The 19,196-nt window shown below is 40.8% G+C and overlaps 1 protein-coding gene across 3 annotated transcripts in view; it reads right to left on the bottom strand.

The window, feature by feature from the left end:
• Positions 1-19,196, bottom strand: part of VGLL4 (vestigial like family member 4) — a 153,763-nt gene that overhangs the window by 74,939 nt on the left and 59,628 nt on the right. The window contains exon 1 of one of the 3 annotated variants that reach the window (XM_006117609.3): positions 415-1,043. The exons of the other annotated variants lie outside the window; for them this stretch is intronic. Coding sequence (XP_006117671.1) covers positions 415-496 — 82 coding nt within the window. The 5' untranslated portion in view covers positions 497-1,043. Of the gene's footprint in view, positions 1-414; positions 1,044-19,196 lie in introns of those variants that run through there. 3 annotated transcript variants of the gene reach the window in all.

Below are 19,196 nucleotides of genomic sequence, written 5' to 3' on the forward strand. Positions count from 1 at the left end.
CTACTCTGTGTTTCAGAGTATACATTTAATGGCGTAGATTACACATAGGCAATGTACTTTACAAATTAACACAGACAGGTATTATAAAGTGTCTGAGTGTTTCCTTTACAGAATTACAACTATATTAACACAGGCAAAAAGCACAGACTATTGCTGCTTTAATGTAGTTCAATCAATTCCGTCTTTGCTGGGCGGGAGGGGGGGGGGGGAAGCAACCTTCACTTCATATTAGTAAGCAGAAACTTTTCCTTTAAAAAGAGTAATTTAACCTCCATTTCATAAATCCCTTTAAGCCTCTAGATACACTACAAAATACACAGTACCTGGTAACAACTATAAACAGAAATAGCTCACACTGAAAACATCAAAAATACCCCAGAAAAAAACAAACCTTCTGCCAAATGAAACAAATACCTTCATAGCACAGAATGCCAATATTGTTGTTCATCTTGTCCAAGTACTGGTAGTTCAACAGGTCCATCTTCATAAATAGCATTTATCGGGCTAACAAAAAGACCAGCTTGTTTGCTTTTGCCCAGAAGCAGGGAGAAGGAAGCTGGACAAATGCTGCCAGAATAACTCCTGGTTCTTTCTAAACTTCAAAAACTCAAGGCCCAGCCTTTGACTAATCAAAAATAAAGTATAATAAAGCAAAGCTGGAGAGAGAGGGAGGAACCTTTCCAGGATTTCGAGACTGAATTTATTTCCCCCAGCTACAAATAAAAACGTTTTTTAAAAATCCTTGCAAATCTTTCTGGAAATTTAAGAGGAAAAACAGAAAAATCAAGGAAATTTCCTAGGACAAAGCCAAGCTATTTTCCTCACAGCCAGCTGCAAGTTAACTGCACTGACATGCAGGCTATGCTTGGTATGAGCCCTATGTAAACTAGCTTCCTCTTTCTATCAGGCAGTGAGCATGCTCACTGAATCCCTGGAGCTCTTCAAATGTCAGGGATATTTTCTGCACAAGATCAGTCTCTAAATGTACTGAGTGTTTGAAAGAAAGGAGGAGGAAGAGGAGGAGGTGGAGAGTCTTTACAGAAGAGGCCATGTCAGAGTTGCTCTTGACAGGAAGTAAGCTACCACTGGAAAACTGAAAGGGGGTGGAGGGGAAGATCACAGAAACAAGGAAAGAGGCCTCTTTTCAAGTGCTAAGAAGTCGACCAAGCTAAATCTGCAGGCAGGCTTCACTTTCTGAGACAGGATTTTTTCCATGTGACAGAATAGAAGTTAAACTTTTATTTTAAATTATTCTCCTCCACCAAATTAATTTAACATATACAGCTGACATTTATTTTATTTGACATTAATATGTTTGTAATTCCCATTTGACCTGGTTTCAACATGTTGTAATGAGTGTTAATTCACCGAAAAATAATAAAATTGAAAAATTAACAAAATGGAGTTTTAATGGCTCCACGATGGAAAATGAGAACTACAACTAAACCACCACATTAACTCTTTGAATATTGGAGGTAGATATGCACACACAGATCAGCCTCTATGCTACTTTTAATCAGTCTACTGCTACATTTTAAATCCCGAAGGGATGTCAGTAAAACAATTCAGGCTCTGGCTTTTTAGTGCCTGGAGAATTCATTGTTCAAGCTTTGGTTTAAAAGGACAGAAACAAAGGAGATTTTTTTACCGCAGTTGTTCTCAGGATGTGGCTTGCTTTGCTGCAATTCGAACCTTGATCTTAAAGATTTCTAAAGGTCTCAGAAATCATGATACTTAATGTTCAAGTAACTAGACAATTTTTTGTATAGCAAACAAAATAATTTGCTAAGTAAAGTTTATCATGATGTTTTTTGGCTCCCAGATTTGAGGCAGTAAAGGTGTATCCACCTACCTCCAGGCTAAAAATAAGGTACTTTCTAGAGCAGGGAATTTTTTAAATGAAGAAAATGACATTTGCAAGTTCAAAGGGAGATAAGGCTGGAAACATTATGCAAATACCTAGCTACTCACTCTCTGATGCAAAAATCATTTTTCTCCCTAGGACTTTGAGACTCTTTAGTCACATTAGAATTGACGATTTCACGGCTTCTTTTCTTTCTTTCAAACCATTTTCATTTACTAAAAGCAACATTTTAATAAATACTGCAAGAAAGATAAGAAAAAGAAAGGCTAGATTTCACAGTTACAACACCGACAAAGGAGAGGCAAGTCCCCCCTGCCTGAACTCTAAATTCTAGTAAAATTAAGGAAAGTATTTACACTATGTGTAACTTAGTAGCTACAGCATTCCTGAATTTCCATTACTACCAGCTAAGGTCTATGGGAGAAAAGATAAGTACTAGCATATTCCAATTTACAATATTTGAATTGCTCCTGAAGTGTTGGTGGTTGGAAGAAGGGAAAGCAACCATGCTATTTTCTTATATAAAGGTTCTCATACTGCAATCAGAGTGCTTTCTGGTACTGCATTGAGCAAAGTGATTAACATCTGCCACATGCTTCCAGTTAAACAGTTTTGTACCAATATAATACATATTTGTAAGCAATATAAAACATTTTAATTCATTCACAAAAAGAAATGAATGCCTAGTGAATGGACAGAAAGAAAATTTTTTTATGCCAATATTATATGATCAATCATTCTAAAAAATCCTCACACATATGAAATTGCTCATTCCAAAGAACTTGAGGAAACTTCTAAAATCCCTAACATGCTGAGGCATTGTAGCTACTAATACCAAGTATTCCTAGACTATTTCCCTGTAATCTGCTCAATGCACGCTTTCGAGGAAAGAATTCCCAACAGTCTTATAAATGATTCACTGAGCATTTTACCAGTTTGAAATAGCTCAGGTTGAAATTAAATCAGTGGCAAACATATGTCACCAGGTTATATGCCAAGTATGTGGTAAAGCAAACATTACTAATAGCATATTCCATGAGTTTTGTTATTTATGGATTAATATTACTGCTTAAAAGTTATAGCACTTGCAAGCACCATTAATTACTATACTTTTTGCATTATATGTGAACTACCACAAATACTTGTCTTTTGTAAACCAGGCCATTTTCCATGCACACAAACCTTTAGTACAACAGCATCCCCTGGAGCTAATAGCATGAAACTGCACACACATCTTCAGTAATGCGATAACTCTGCAATAAAGTGCACAGATTGTTCAGCCTAGCTAGAATAATTGTAATTCAGCTTCCTCACAGTACTGAATTCATCAGTTTATTAGCAATATGGCCCTGCAAATCCAATATCTCGTGGTCATCTCAGATCATCGACTTGCATTTTTGTCTGAAGAAAGCAAAGAGAAATCAAATGGAGGTTTTAATTAATGGTTAAATCAAAGTTGCCAAAACTAGAAATGGCTGGTAATGATGTTTGGACAAAGTAATGCCTAAGGAACCATTTTAAATTGTCCTACAGGCAGAATTACTCAGAATTAAGGAATTAAGAACTTAATCACTGCAAAATCCTTGGACTCAATCTTCTAGCAATTTTAAGGAGAACCACCGTGCATCAGAAACTGTTTTACTGAAGGCCTTCTTTAATACAAGCTGCGTATCTGGCAAACAGCCGTTAGGAAGAACAAATCACTATTTGTGTTCAAAGAGTTCATTAAATTTAGCAATTTCAAGAGTTATAGTAAGTGTTGAAGGTTATATTGTAAAAATCAAAAGGGTCTCAATCACATATTGTTTCTAGAATAGTGATAGAAATGTAGCCGTGTTAGTCTGGGGTAGCTGAAGCAAAATGCAGGACAATGTAGCACTTTAAAGACTAACAAGATGGTTTATTAGATGATGAGCTTTCGTGGGCCAGACCCACTTCCTCAGATCAAAAACTTCCTTTGATCTGAGGAAGTGGGTCTGGCCCACGAAAGCTCATCATCTAACAAACCATCTTGTTATTCTTTAAAGTGATATTGTTTCTACACATCTATGGAATTTTTCCACCATTTGAGATTTTAATATGCCAAAGAAAGTTATAAAAAAAACCCTGCTGTGGCAAAAGTAGATCTAGATGAATATTAGGACACAATTTTATCAAACAACCACATGCAAGTCCATATATAATTTGCATGCAGTTACCCTTAACTGCAAGCACAAAAATGGCCAGTTATTCCTCTACCTGGCCATTTTAGGCAGTAATAACACCCAAATTAGCTGCACAATTGTAAGACCGGCTACATCCTTTTCTGAAAAACAGCCCCAATATGATTAATAATTATATATGGCTGAATCCATTACCAGTATCTGTTTTTAATAGACAAACTATTTAAATGAGCTCATTAAAGATTCTTAGCTGAACCGCATTTTGGTTTCACTAAGATAGGTAGAGATAAAAGCCGTGTACACTTCAAAAAGTGAGATACCAGAAATTTTCCATCTTTTTGCTATTCATACTTCCATATAGCTGAAAAGATTAGACTCCTATTAATCATATACAGATGTACTGAGTCCAGTTTACCACTTACTGATATTAAGGATTTACAGTGAAATTTTCAATAGTATTTAAGTATCAGTTCAGATTATTTCAAAAATGGTGCTTGAAGTCCAAAGTCGTACTTTGGAAAATGTTATCCCTCATGAACAGCAATCAATTTTGGAACTGATAGAAAAAAATCCTATTTAAAGAGTAAACACGCCTTATTCTTGAGGTATATTCTGTGTAAGATATAACCTAATGGATTCCCATTTTTCAGATATTTCATATTCATGCACTGCCATTTCTAACATCACATAAGTATCATGCCACTTGGAGTGTACATTCATATTGACTAATGTCCTTGTTCACTGTCAAGGTGAGAGGCAAAGGGCACAAAGCATGAATGCTCCTCAGGAACAGTTTTCACTTTTTTTCTCCCTATTCAATTAAATTAATTACTGAATAAACACTGGTTGGTAGCTGCTAGGGGATAATGTACCTAAGACTAAGGGTATGTCTACACTTGCTCCCTAGTCCAAATTAGGGATGCAAATGTAGCATACCGAAGCTGCTAATGAAGCACGTGATTTAAATATCCTGCACTTGATTAGCATATTCGCGTCCGGTCACCATTTTAAAAATCCACTAGTCTGAGGAGTAACAGTTAATCTGAAGGAAGGGGTTTCTTTCAGAATACCACGTCTACACATGGCAAGTTAATTCGGAGTCATTCTTCACTCTCTGTCCTACCATGAAGTATAATGCTCCTATGTGTTGTTAAACACCTGTTGCACTCCAGAGACAGCAGCATGACAGAAGTGATTGTACATAAAACTGCTATCAACTTCAGTCAGTTAATGAAGTAATTATCCAAGTTGGAATTTGACCAAGGACTCCTCCTCGCTTTCAATGCCAGGCCTTTAAAGAAAAGGAGAAAAACCCCACTAAAAATCTCAGGGAATCAAACTTTTTTGTACTCAGCTGTTTGTTTTCTGATTATAGAAATGTAAAGATAATTTAAATTCTAGAAATCTTTATTGTCAATAATCATTTACAGTTTTGCCCCATCTTACTTTGTACTGCAGATAGAGGAGAACACTGCACTGATATTTAGAATAAAAGATGATGCCGGAAAAACGAAGACTGATGGCTTTTTCTTTTTGTAGTTAGAATATTAGACATGCCTTGCTTTACAGCTAAAATTAACTTGTTTTTGACTCCCACTCAATTTTAGTTTCAAAATGAATAAGCAAAATTAAGACATAAAACATGAACCATCAGGTTTCATTCCCATGAAACTTCTTTGCTCATAGCTGTTTCAAAAGCTATGCCTCTGAAACTTGCATAAATAAAATATGACTGCAAATGAATTATTACTATAGGTGCGGGACACCAAATGTCTACTAGTTCAATACATTTTGCATGAAGTAGAGCGCAAAGAACTTTATTGGGCCAATAGATCTGAAACTTCAATACAGCCATTCACTGAACTAATTTAATTAACTTGCTCAGGCTATGTCTACACTATAGGCCTTTATCGGAAAAAGGTATGCAAATTGCACTCTGCAATTTGCGCACCTTTTTTGGATAGTTTTTTCGTTAAGAGGTTTTCCTTAATTTTGCCCATCTACACAGTGTAGATGGGTCACATTTCGGAAAAAACTCTCTTTTGGAAGAGCTTTTCTTCCTTGCGGGAGGAGGAAGACAGGACTTCCGAAAAAGTGCGGCTGCTCTTCCGCTTTTTTTGTGTGGAAGAGCAGACACAGTAGAGTTTTTCTGGAAGGTATCCTGGAAAAACCCCATAGTCTAGACATAGCCTCAGATATACAGAAAATGCATTTTTAAAAAATAATGTATTCTCATTTTTACAAAATCTAAATTAAATACAATATCATATAATCATAACATTAAAAAAAAAGTCTGACAAACCCAGCTGGTGAAGGAACAGTGCAGCATATCTAATTTATCTAATTAAAATCATAAGAAAAGGATGTTACATACCTACAAAATTGTTTTTCTTAATTCTGTTTGCAAAGAACTTCTCTTTGCTTCTGTCAATGGCATTAACAATGAAGTGATAAAAACTAAGAGATTTTGTAGATGGCTGGCTGGTTGGGTTCCTGTTGGAAATTAAATTATTTTCATGCTGCTGGGATATAATTGTACTATTAATCATGTGGTAGGGCATCTAGAACCTTATCTTGTTGTTTATTTATTAATTGGCCTATCAAACAAATCCAATCCTTAGTTAACTGAAGTAATATGCTCCCTCACTTTATACCTTAAGGAGGATGTGCTGAGCCATCACCAGGGCACTGCCACGTGCCTCTGAGCTGCAGAATGTTGTTCAAATTCAGACTTTTGGATCAGTCCTTCAACATAGAACAGCGCTGAGCGCGAAATATGGATCCTTATTGCAAACCCCACAAAGTTTAGGTGTACTGCAATCAATGACTGAACAGAGGAATCAAGCTCTTTATTGAAAAATAATAAAGAAACAATATGGAAGAGTGAAAGGAGATAAGGAAGAGCTTGCAGATAATATTTGCACTTCTCTTATACCATCCTATGCTGGACTTGATGACCTTCCGAGGCCTCTTCCAACTCTATGATTCTATGGCTCCCCTTGATTTCTGCACCCATATAGCAGTCTGTAAAGTGAAGACATGGTTTCCCCAGCCAGCTCCTCCTTTTCCTAGTGCTTCTCAGCCCTCCCATGTAGGGTGCAGGGAAGAAGGTGACACTCTTTTGGCTACCAGAACAGCAGCAATTCTGATTTTGTTTTACAAACAAGCCAGCAGCCTGTTATAAAGCTCTGGGACAAATTTGCACAGGAGTTTCCACCAGAGTAGCCTAGAGAGTGAACTCATTGTGCTGGCGTATGAGACATGGGTTGCCAGGTGTCCAGTTTTGAACCAGATAGTCTGGTATTTGAGCTTTTTGTCTGGAAAATGAACTGAGAAAATACCGGACTTATAAATGTTCGGTATTTTCTAATTAAGATTTTATTATCATCATGAGTACCGGTACACAGTTGCATACTGCCTGGCTCATTATTTGTGAGCATGTCTACCGGCCAGGCAGTACGCAACTACACAGTAGAGATGAGAGGTGCGGGGGCGGGGCAGGATGGAATTCCCGCGGCCAGACTGGCCCGTGCGCACCTCCGGGACTGTGCGTGGGATGGGCAGCACCCTGGGATCTGCATGTGCCTGGGCCAGCCCCGCTCCCCACCAGCCAGTTCCCCCCCACCCAGCCCCGCTCCTCCCAACTCCCTCCTGGTGAGCCCTGCTTCCCGGCAGCCGGTTCCCCCCAAGACAACCCCTCTCTCCCCAACCCCCTTCTGGCCAGCCCTGCTTCCCACCAGACGATCACCCCCCCCCCCCGGCCAGCCCTGCTCCCCCTGACCCCTGCCCCCTTCCGATCTGAGATCAAGTGTGTCCAGTATTTTTTTTTTAAAACCATCTGGTAACCCTATATGACACATGGAGGGAATCAGACGCCAACAGAATCCTGAAACTGGCTGTTGCACAACAGACCCGTCAAGCACACAGAGAAACTGATTCTTTTCTTTTTTGTAATTGGATCTTGGCCAGTTAGCCTTGGGGACCATTTGTAAGAATAGGGATCTCCAGACAAGGCCCATGTCTCTGTGTATGTTAGTCTAATGCCTAACACAATGAAGCTTAATTCCAGAGGGGGCCATCTAATTGATACTGCAATATAAAGACTAAATAATAGATCACTGATTATTTTCAGATGGCAATTTTTATGGTGACGTGTCCCTTTAATCAACTTTCTCTTTCCTTTCCACTTCATAGTGGAAAGAAAGCACAGGCTGTTTAAAACTTAAGTGTGTTTTAAATGGCAGATACTCACTGCTGAAACATAGAACGGGTTGTCCACAGTAACTTGATACAAACCCAAGCCACAAAATTCAAATGCAGGTTTTCAAGCAAGGTTTTAGAACTGGCAATAAAGAATAAAACGGTTGGTCCTTAATTTTCAGTACAGAACATGGAATCACAGATGTTGCCCTTCAGAAAGAACCATGCATCTAAATAAAACCTAACTTCATAAAGGAGTTAAAACATCTGAATTTCACTGCTGTAATTTCAACGAACACATGGTATTGTTAGTTATAACTTGTTACATGTGAAAGAATATGAACCTGTCAGAGAAGAACCAGCACTTACTTCATAGACTAAATGTTACGTACTATCCTTTGAAAAGCCTAGTTCTACAACTTTGAATTGATGTTATGCCACATTAAAATAAGTGTGTGCTGTACTCTTTTCCAATTGAGGGCCCAGTTCTCACTTCTTGTCCAATTTTTTTAAATAAAAGAAATGTTTCGCCAATTTAAGGAAACCTAGTCCCAAATTTCACAGAGTCTGCAAAACCCTCAAGCCAAGAGGGAACAGTACTCCCCTTTCAAGGCACTTGTGAATCTACTGTTCTCTATATCAGGGGGAGGGGAAAGAGTTTGGGCAAGGGGCTCCTCCCCCCGCTGTTTTATTTTTAAAAAATGGTCACCTGGGAGGGGAGAGGGACGGGTGTCAGGGTCTTTACTTTTCTTGTTTACTTCTCCGCTGGAGCTGGAACCAGGGCTTCAGTTTTATTTCCTCCTTTCTTCTGGCTGCTTTGTTTTTCTGTGCGCCCTCCGATAGTGGTTTGCATTCCTGAGCTTTACCAGAGATGGTCTCTGAAGCAGCTCATGCTGGTTTGCTGACCTCTAAGATTAACGTGAGTTATTTTTTAACGCGTTAATTCTGCCCTGCATTAACTGCAGGCGTTAATGCCCACTAATTGACAGCCCTACTTTAAATATTTCATTAGTTTGTGGCTGATTATAAAAATCACATCTCTAAAAAAACCCGTACATAGATTTTTAGATTAAATATTCAAGGTTTAGCCATAAATGCTTGGCTCTTCAGACATGTCTCTCCATAGATATAGAAAGAGCACCCTCCACCAAAATCAGTACCTTAGTAAGATACAAAATCTCTTGTTATGCGTAAAACCTTTGGAAACATATTTTTAACATAAACATGTTGAAATTTCATAAACATGCCTATTGTTATGAAGATCATACAAAATAAATTAATGTTCCTCTTTTCTAAAAGCAATGAACTTTATTATGAACACACTAAACTGCTCTGATTAATTTAAAATAATGTTTTATTTCAGTGCATTAAATATGTAGTAATCAGGAAGGATTACATTATGAAGGCTTAAGAATATATTTAAAATATAAAATAAGCTTAGAAAGATTAAGAAAGTGTAAAACAAAGAAGAGCTGCAACATGTATTCCATAAATATTTAATGTTATATTCAGCAGGATAGCTGATTTGCCCTTACTACAAAGTTTTTGCAAATAAATCTCTGACAAACTTCAGAGTATATAATAAAAAAAAAACTTGTGACTGACATTTTTATTCACAAATTTAGTGCTTTTAATTCCCTGCCTTCTGCATGTTCTTTTTTTGCAATCTGGCAGGCAGTGGAAAACATACATTTTCTTTAGAAATTTTAGAAAAGGTATGGGCTTTTTTTTTTTTCTCAAATGTCATTTGCTACATTTGGGTTCAGGGATTTGGTTGGAAGGTGTGAGCAAAGAGGGGGAGGGAGGAGAAGAGAGACATCGGAGAAGGCTGGGGCCTGGATAGCAAGGTGGTAGGATATGGGCAGAGCAGGGGTCGATTATGGGTGGGGCCACAGGCTGGGGAGCTTGTCTCCCCAAGCAGTACCTTCACCCACTACCCATGATGGGGAGTCTAAACAAAGGTTCCCACCTTGGAGAAAAATCTACTTAAGGAATGGAAAGCTATCAGGTCACAGGCTTCGGCTGATCTCTGAAATTGCCTCCCCCTTTTCCCCCAGAGGATATACATCAAGGGTAGGCAGCAATTTTTAAGTGGGAGCCATTTTTGAAGTGGTCATGGGCTGTCCCAGAAGGGGTGGAGGCTCTGATGGAAGGGGTGGAGCCTTTAAATAGCAGGAATTGAAAGGGCATGCACCTTGCCTGCGGCTCCCAAGCATCACATTAGCCAGAGACAGGAGCTGCAAGCCCTTTCAATTCCTGCTTATTTAAAGGGCTCACTGTTCTTGGTCTCTCTGCTAGCATGTTGCCTTGGAGCCAGGGAGACATGAGCCCTTTCAACTATTTCTATTTAAAGGGCTCGCACCTTCTCTGCCAGCCACGGGGAAGGCGTGAGCCTTTTAAATAGAAGCAGTTGAAAGGATTTGTGTGTCCCTGGTTCCCAGGCAATGCGCTAGGGTGGGGCTGGAGCTGCGAGCCCTTTCAATTGCTTCTATTTAAAGGGCTCGCGCCTGCTGGCTAACTGCCAAACACCACAAATGTCCGGGAAGACGCGAGCCTTTTAAATAGAAACAGTTAAAAGGGCTTGCAGCTCCCATGCCACTAGCGCGTTGCCTGGGAGCATGAGACGTGCAAGCACTTTAAACTGCTTCTATTTAAAGGGCTTGCGCCTTCCCTCGGCTGCCAGCTGATGGGTTGCCTGACAGGCGCGAGCCCTTTAAATGGAAGCAGTTGAGAGGGCTCGTGCAGCTCTGGCTCTCAGGAAATGCACTAGGAGGTAGGGCCTGGAACAGTCGCACTGGCTGGATCAAAGCCCTAGGGGGGCCGGATTTGGCCCACTGTGTGATTTTTGCCCCACAACGTGGCTTTTGCCTACCCCGATACACATGAAGAAACCTGGCAACAAAGAACTCTGAAAAAAGCTGTATCCTGTAGCCTGGGTGAGGGGTATAATAGAATTTTTGTCTGACTAGAAGGTTCTAGGTTTCACCAGCCATACCCCAGATCACATATGATTATACTTCTGGAGGTAGGTCTGGGGGTCCATAACAGCACCCATGCTCATAATGAGTGTAGTACCAAATTACAACAAGTTTTATGATGACAGGTATTAAAATGGCAAACAGAACAAAGCACACACATGATTACACAGATTGACTGAATCACCTCAGTGGGTAACATTAATACAAATCTGGTTATGTAGATTATGCTTATCTAACTATACAGAGAGAATTACCTCATATAAAAACCTATACTTATATCCCCTTCTCCCTAAGGCCAAGCGTGGAAGGACCAGCCTCCCTCAGCCTTTGGGACCTTGGTGCTGGGTGGAGCAGGAAACTTAGAAATAGAGACTTAGAAAGAAGAAGTAATGTAAAGAGCTTACAGGAGGAAATACTTTGAAGTGGAAGATAAGTATGTCTTGAGCTCTGAGCTTCCTTATTCCCACAGCTTTTCTCCCTTTTTTTGCATCATTACTGCTTAGTGTTTGATCACCAAAGTCGGAGTTCTGCACCCTAAGTTTTTGTGGGTACACATACTTGATTGGATGGTGATATTGAGACATCTTTTGAATATACATGAATAAAAGCACCTGCTACCGCATTGGACCCGGTTTTGGACATGAAAAAAAGTGGGAGTTTTGTGGTTAAGTACCACAAGGCCTGCTTCCTTAATTCAAAAGGAGAGTTAGCTGGGTCTGGAAGATTCTGGACTTATTTAGATATCACAAGCTCATGAGGAACGGTGTCAGTCTGTGTACTGACCCAAGTGACAAATTCGCCCCAGGGCCTTTTGTAATTTCTAAAAAGATAACAGGAACAAATAATTTTCTAGAAGATATATTAACCCTTTTGTATCCCACTATGCTACTGCTAAAGCCAACTCATAGGATAAATTAAATCCTGCTGGTCTTGCATTGCTAGCATTCTTACCCAGTGCTTTTTTTTGTGACGGTACTCGGCACCTCCAGTCAGAGCTCAACAACTTTTCCCCTTGAGTACCGGCACCTTTTTTTTTTTTTTTAAATAAACACCAAAAAAGCACTGGTTCCTACTAAAATATATGAAAAAGAGATAGGATAGGAAAAGACATAGCTTGGCAGGCTACAATACCCAGGCCAGAGTAAAAATCAACTCTGACTTGAAATATTTTTTCTGAGTTAAAATACACTGTTTAAGATAAGAATTTATATGTAACAAGTTTGTTAGTGGATTAGAATTATCTGGAATCTTTTATTTATTTTAATTTAGTAATTTCCTTCCATCTGTCTGCTTTCACTTGCAATCTCTTAAATCCTATTTTTTATATATATTATATAAATACACTTTTGTTTTTTAATCAAGCCCAGTGTAAATAATTGTTACAACCACCGTGCATATCTCTTTCATTAATAATGGGGGCTGACCTTAAGAGCTCTCTCTGGCTTTGTCTACACTAGGTTGTTTTTGTGGAAGAGGCAATGCAAATGAAGCACTCATTATCAACTTTGCGTGCTTCATTTGCATAATTTCTTCCGATGCTTTTTGTGCAAGAGGTTTTTGAGCAAAAACAAGCAGTGTGGTCGTGTCCGTTTTGAGCAAACCCCCCCTTTTTGCGCAAGATCCCTTATGCCTCTAAAATAGCGTGTGAAATAAACAAAGCCTCTGTGTAAAACTTTTACACAGTGTAAGACTTGTTCATTTGGGGTTTGGTTCTCTTTGGAGTCAGTGTTTCTGGGTGCTGAGCCTTCCCAGAACTGAGCTGGTTGTTTGTGTTGTTCTGTTGGGGGTGGTGATAACCCCAAACCCTGTGCATAGGCTGGGGGAGACCAGAGCTTCTGGCCCAGCAGGACAGAGTGGTGGGGAGCCCCAGAAGGCAGGAAGACAGGTATCAATGGCATGATCAGCACACCTGGGGACAACCCCAAGGGGACCCCTATGATCCAACCTGTAACACCCCATTCCTGTCTTTTTGCCCAGCCAGTTCTAGTTTCCCCATCCGGGCTTGCTGTCCAGTTCCCAGTCCCTCTCCCCTTTCTAATACTGCCCTACCATTAACGGAGCCCATTTCCATCCTCTAGCTTCTTGACCACAGTCTCCTTGCCCAACCAGTCCCATATCTCCACTCCTATCTCCTCATCCGTCATGCTCCTAACCCTAGTTCGTAGTCATCCCCAAACCACAATTCTATCTTTACTGGCTCCAGTTCCAGCCTCCCTTCCCTGACTCCTTGTACCATCTTAATGTCCCAATCCACCCATCAGCCTCAGCTTTTTGTACAACCTTTTTGCTAGCACCATAGGCAATGGGTGGGCATGGGCATTCGGGGTCACATCCTCCCCCCACCCCCACCCACCCGATTTGCTACTTGGCTTGTACTGAGCATGCCAAGTAAAACTTACCAACTGCCCTCATTTGATGACTTCCACCCCACATCAGCGGCACAGGTCGTCTTTGCTAGCCCTGGCATCCTGGTTCCTCATCAAATCTTACTACACTCCCCCATTACTTTCTTCCCTGTTGGTTCTCTGTTCCAGTCTCCTTGCTTAGCGCTCCCAGCCTCCCTGCCACTCTCAGTCTTGGCCCATGCAAGTCCAGCTTTTGATCCTTCTGCATTCAAATTGGGCCACTTCCTCCTCCATGTTGTCTAGGACAAGAGGAATGCAGAGGAATGTCAGGGGCCATCACTGAAAGCACAGGAGAGACAAGCTTTGGGACTGGCTTAGACTGCTGTAGCCAATACTTGCAATTGCAGGGCAAGTCTAGTTGTGGCATAGGCTGCACCATACTCAGTATAGACAGAGTCTTGGGGAATACTGTTGCTAAAATGACTAGCAAACAGGTGTCATCTGCAGTTTTTGAAATTGCTCATAACTTGCCAGTTTTGAATGGTTTTCAAGGGAACATCAACACCACATTCCTGACAAATGTCATCCTTTGGCAAAATTTAAAGCTCCAAAGAATGGGGCTGCTGGAATTTTTCAAATAAGGGCTTGCAAGACTTTTTAACATGGCACAACACCATATTTTCTCCTAATCTCATTCACAGACTCTACTGATTTGATTTGGCCGAATACTTACCGAAACAATTCAGCCAAAATGGTTTAAATTTGGCAAAGTTATAAGGAACAATGGAAAACACCTGGCAAACAAAATAAATTTCAAATTTCCTTTTTCGTTATATTAGCAAGCTCATTAAATACAGTAATTCAGTTACTGAAACTGAATTAATGATAAATCCTAATATAAAATTTCGCCATTCAGCTATTCACTTACTTTTTCAAAAGAATATATACAACTTTGCCCATGAAAATCAGCTAGCCTTTATCATTTTTGTTTACAGACTGCTTCCCTTTCCTCTTTTAATGGATTAGCTGCACTATCACAATGCAATAATTGTGTGAGCTGCAAACACTTCCTATCATTTCAAGTTCAATAGAATATTTTTCACACAAACGACTTGGGGTCTAAACTAATTACATCCTTTATATTGCAGCATTGCAAGAATGGATAACTGTATTAAAACTTTTCTCTTTTTCCATCTACTTGATCTAAACTTCTATAAATAAATCACTCTCACAGGGAGCTTTAGGATTATTACTCATAAAAGTCATTGCAAGTTTTGCCATCAACCAGCTATAATGGAAAAATTAACTAAATCTTTATTTCCTGGAAGTCAAAGTAAATGTATCACATAAATTAAGAGTCTATAGAGCTCGCTGCTGGCTTTTTCTCGTTAAAATGAAACTCCCACAAAAGGTAAATGCACTCTTCCCCTTGCAAATATTTTATCTGCTGCCTTCCTCTACTAACACTTTTGCATCTAGATTTAAAACATGTAAGCACTGAAAACAAACCTACAGAAGATCAATGCAGTAGAAGAGATATCTCTATGCAGGGACAAAACTCTTTCCTGGCATTGCTCTGCTAAACTGCACAATCAGCACAGATTTCAATTCCTAACACGTTTTTATTGGCTTGTGTGGTGTGGTGCCAAAACCAACTGACAGTGTGCAATTAGCAAGTAACTTGTAGGGCAAGGTTGGAAGAAAGTGAGGGAAAAACCACCCTCTTTCACAATGATATCACACACAAACTCCTGTCTGCACATGCCATCAAACAAAATGCAAGTCACAAATACATTAGTTGATAATTAACAATTTAATGCCGTGATTATTGAATTGACTAAAGTCACAAAGAACACAAATGTTTTAATGGATTTAAAAGTATTATGTACAAGTTTTCTAAGGGAACAAAGCAAAGTGGGGTGGAATTCTGTTGGAGTCAAGAGAACAAATTTCTGATGTACCTAAGAGCAATACTCAAGCTGTGTCTCACCAGGGACAATTAATGATTTGTATCTATAGTACTGCTAAGAAGCTGCTACCTAGGCCACTGTTGCAACCACCTACAGTATGTATGTTCAACTCTCATGATACTGGTGTTTTTCTTAAAGTCACATCTTCTAATGGCATTAGAAGTAGAGAGAATCTATTTTCATTAATATGTTTTTAATTCTCACAATTAAAAAGTAAAGCCTGAAATAAATGTCCCATGTTCCCTAAACATTCAAAACTCAGGAGGCAAATATAAGGAATCTCCAATAATTTTTTTCCATTTCATGATTTTTTGGGTTTGGCAGTACTGGATTCTCAGGATACTACGTAGTGACACTCTCTCTTACATTTTAGGACTTCTTAGCGTGTTGACTCAGTGAGGCTCTCTCTAAACTAACCCTCACTCTCTCTATCTAATCCACATGATGCAAGTATCATGCTAATTTCACACAGAGTATGAAATTAAAGCAGCAGGATTATGAGACCTCCCTAAAACTCCAGAAGAGAGTCAGTTCCTGACTCTTTGCCTTGTGCCCAAGACCATGCTGCCCTCACCTCCTTCATCCACTCTAGTAATTAAAAATAAAGAATCCTTGATCTCTGTATCCTTTTCGGACAGAACCTGTCTAACCTGCTGACAATGTATTTAAAAGCCACAAGACAGCCAATAAAACATCTCTTTACAAGAATGCTAGCACAATGCATCTCTGGCCGTATCCAAACTCTACTTCCTTGCTGTTTATCACTGCACTCACTCTGAGCATTGACTTCTATAAAAAGTGCAGATCTGGAAGATGTAGGACCCAAATGGCATAGTGCATGGAGTATGTGTTTTATAAGGGTGTGTCTAGACTACCTAGTTTTGTCGACAAAAGTGGACTTTTGTCGACAAAACTATACCAGCGTCTACACTACCGCTGAGTTCTGTCGACATAACGTCGACAGAACTCAGCAGTTTTGTCGACGCTGGTATACCTCATTTTACGAGGCATAACACCTTCTGTCGACAGAACTCTGTCGACAGAAGGTGTTATTGCCTGTAACATTGCGTCCAGACTACGGAGTTCTGTCGACAAAGCAGCTTGCTTTGTCGACAGAACTCAATGTGTCTGGACGCTCTTTGTCAACGGAAGTTTTGTCGACAGTATCTGTCGACAAAACTTCCGTCGACAAAACGCGGTAGTCTAGACGTACCCTAAAACTTGGCTTAGAGCCAGGAATGGAGAGAAATTAATACCATCAATAACAGCAGGAAAGACTTTGGGCTCTTTTAACAGACAGGCACATGCCGGGGATCTAGGGAAAGGTTGTACTGTTGCAACAAGAATGCTCAGGAGGGATCCTGGCTGAATTCGAATTATTCTTGTGGCTAGCAGGGAACAGACAGCTCAGACCTGCTTGCAACGAGCACTGTATGCGTTTCCTCCCTTTGTAGAAAACTAGCTCCAGTATGGGAAGGGACATTTCTCCCCCTCAACCCACTTTCTGGGTTAAGCTTTAATTAACGCAGACACTGTCTGCGTGCAGGGCTGTCAACAGGTGTAGGGGGAAGGAGGCTAAAGGTGGGGAGTAGCCCTGAGGCCTGATGATTCAACAGGGCACAGGGCTCCAGGCAGCCAGAGCCCTGGGCCTTTTAAATTGCTTCTGGAACCTCAAGCGGCATGTTAGGGAGGCTTTGAGGGCTGGGTGCCCATAGCCCCATTTGCTCCGTCCTCCCTCCCTCACCACAATGTCCAGGGCCCAGCGAAGTCTGTAGCCTGTGCATAGGGTGACCCAATGTCCTATTTTAAAGGGACGTTCCCATATTTAAGCCCTTCTGCAGCTGTCCCATCTCTTTCTTAAAAATTGACAAATTGTTCCATATTTTCCATCTCCCTCCACTCCCATCAGTACAGGTGAGTCCTACACTGCTGGCCAGCTCTTTCCTCGCCAGCTGCCCATTCACCAGCAATGAGTTGGGGAACAGGGGGTCCATTAGATGGGTGTGCAAACCTGGGGATCGGGCAAAGCTGCAATTTGCAGGGCCAGCCATCCCCCCTGCTAGTCCATCAGTACAGAATCTGCTGTGATGCCTCCTCTTGGCCAGCAGGTCCCCTTCACGCTCTGTCCTGTTTCCAGCCAGCACTGGCTGCTTGCTGCGGTGGCTGGTGAGTGTGGGCTGGCAGTGGATGGTTAATGTCACCTTTGCTCCCCACCCATCTGTCCTTTACATGCTCCTCTCCTCCCTGTCCTCTCTCTGTTGTGTCCCTTCACCCCCTCCATAGCCTGCCCACCAAACAGGATGCATCCCACTCCCAGCACTGTGTGAAGAACCAGCCCCTGGCCCGATCATGCAGCTCACCAACAGCCTGGCTGTTGCGCCACTGCCCTGGGCTGGAACCCGGTGGCGCCTCCGCACCTGACAACAAGCCAGTGCCATAGAACTTTGGAAACTTCTCTCTGGACTAGGCCTCTGGGCCGTATTGGCTCTAATAGAGGGGACTCATCCAGGTTAGCACCGGGTGAGAGGTGCGTGTGAACAGCCTTGGGGGAAAAGCTGAGCCTCTTAAAGAGGCTAGACTTGAGGGGGCAGCCCAGGATAAGACAACCCCCCCCCCCCCAACTACAACCCTCAACACCATATTATAAAAGTGGACACAAATTTTGAATAATCTTATTGATGAGAACTCCATATTCATGTGAGTGACCCTACTTTAACAGGACCATTCATGTGAGCAAATGTTTGGCAGAACTAAGCCCTTGGTAAGAATCTACAGTGCCATGCATTCCTAAAGTAAAAGCTCACAGCAGAGCCTTGAAATAACTGGGCTTAACTACATTGGGGCAATTTACCAGAATAGTTATACTGCTATAATTCCTCATGTAAACACATGTAAGCCACATCTTCACTTCCTGGAAGACTGATTTTGCAGCGGCTGATCTTCCGGAGTTTGATTTAGTGGGTCTAGTAAAGATCCATTAAATTGAACGCTGAGGATGCTCCCATTGACACCAGAACTTCTACTCCTCGCGAGGAACAAGGGAAGCCAACAGGAAAGTTTCTCCTCTCGGTTTCCCATTGAGAGGATGCTGCTGAAGCTTGACGTAAGGTACATCGACTCCAGCTATGTTTTTTACATAACTGGAATTGCATACCTTAAGCCGACCTTTGGTTGCAGAGTGTACCAGGCCATACTCCAGAATATTCACATGGAAACTTACAGCAGTATACCTAGACAGTGATGTAACTATGGCCCTAAAGTTTCCCCTAAACTAAAAAAACAAGACAAACACATTTTCCACTCTTCAGCAAATATATCTGTGAGCAATAGTAAATAATTAAATGCCAACAACACTGTATAAAATATACCAAAACATCTTTCCCCGATTTTTCCTTCCATTAAATCTGTAGTAAAAATCTTATTCAGACTTTAAGAGACAAAAATCAACTGCCTCATCTTCCTCCATGCTAGTGTTATCAAACTATATGCCTTATAACTCCTGGATTTTCCTTTAGTATGGAGGCATGCTCCTGGGTCAAGTACTAGCATGTCCAAACTTCACCTGCTGAGTTGCAGTACAACTTTTACATAATTACTCTCTACTTGCACTGAGGGCTGTACTATCATTTCCACACAGTTATTAGTATAGAATCTGTTTATTTAAGATCTACAAGTCA

This window comes from Pelodiscus sinensis, chromosome 11 (assembly GCF_049634645.1).
Source record: "Pelodiscus sinensis isolate JC-2024 chromosome 11, ASM4963464v1, whole genome shotgun sequence".
Classification (NCBI taxonomy): domain Eukaryota; kingdom Metazoa; phylum Chordata; order Testudines; family Trionychidae; genus Pelodiscus; species Pelodiscus sinensis.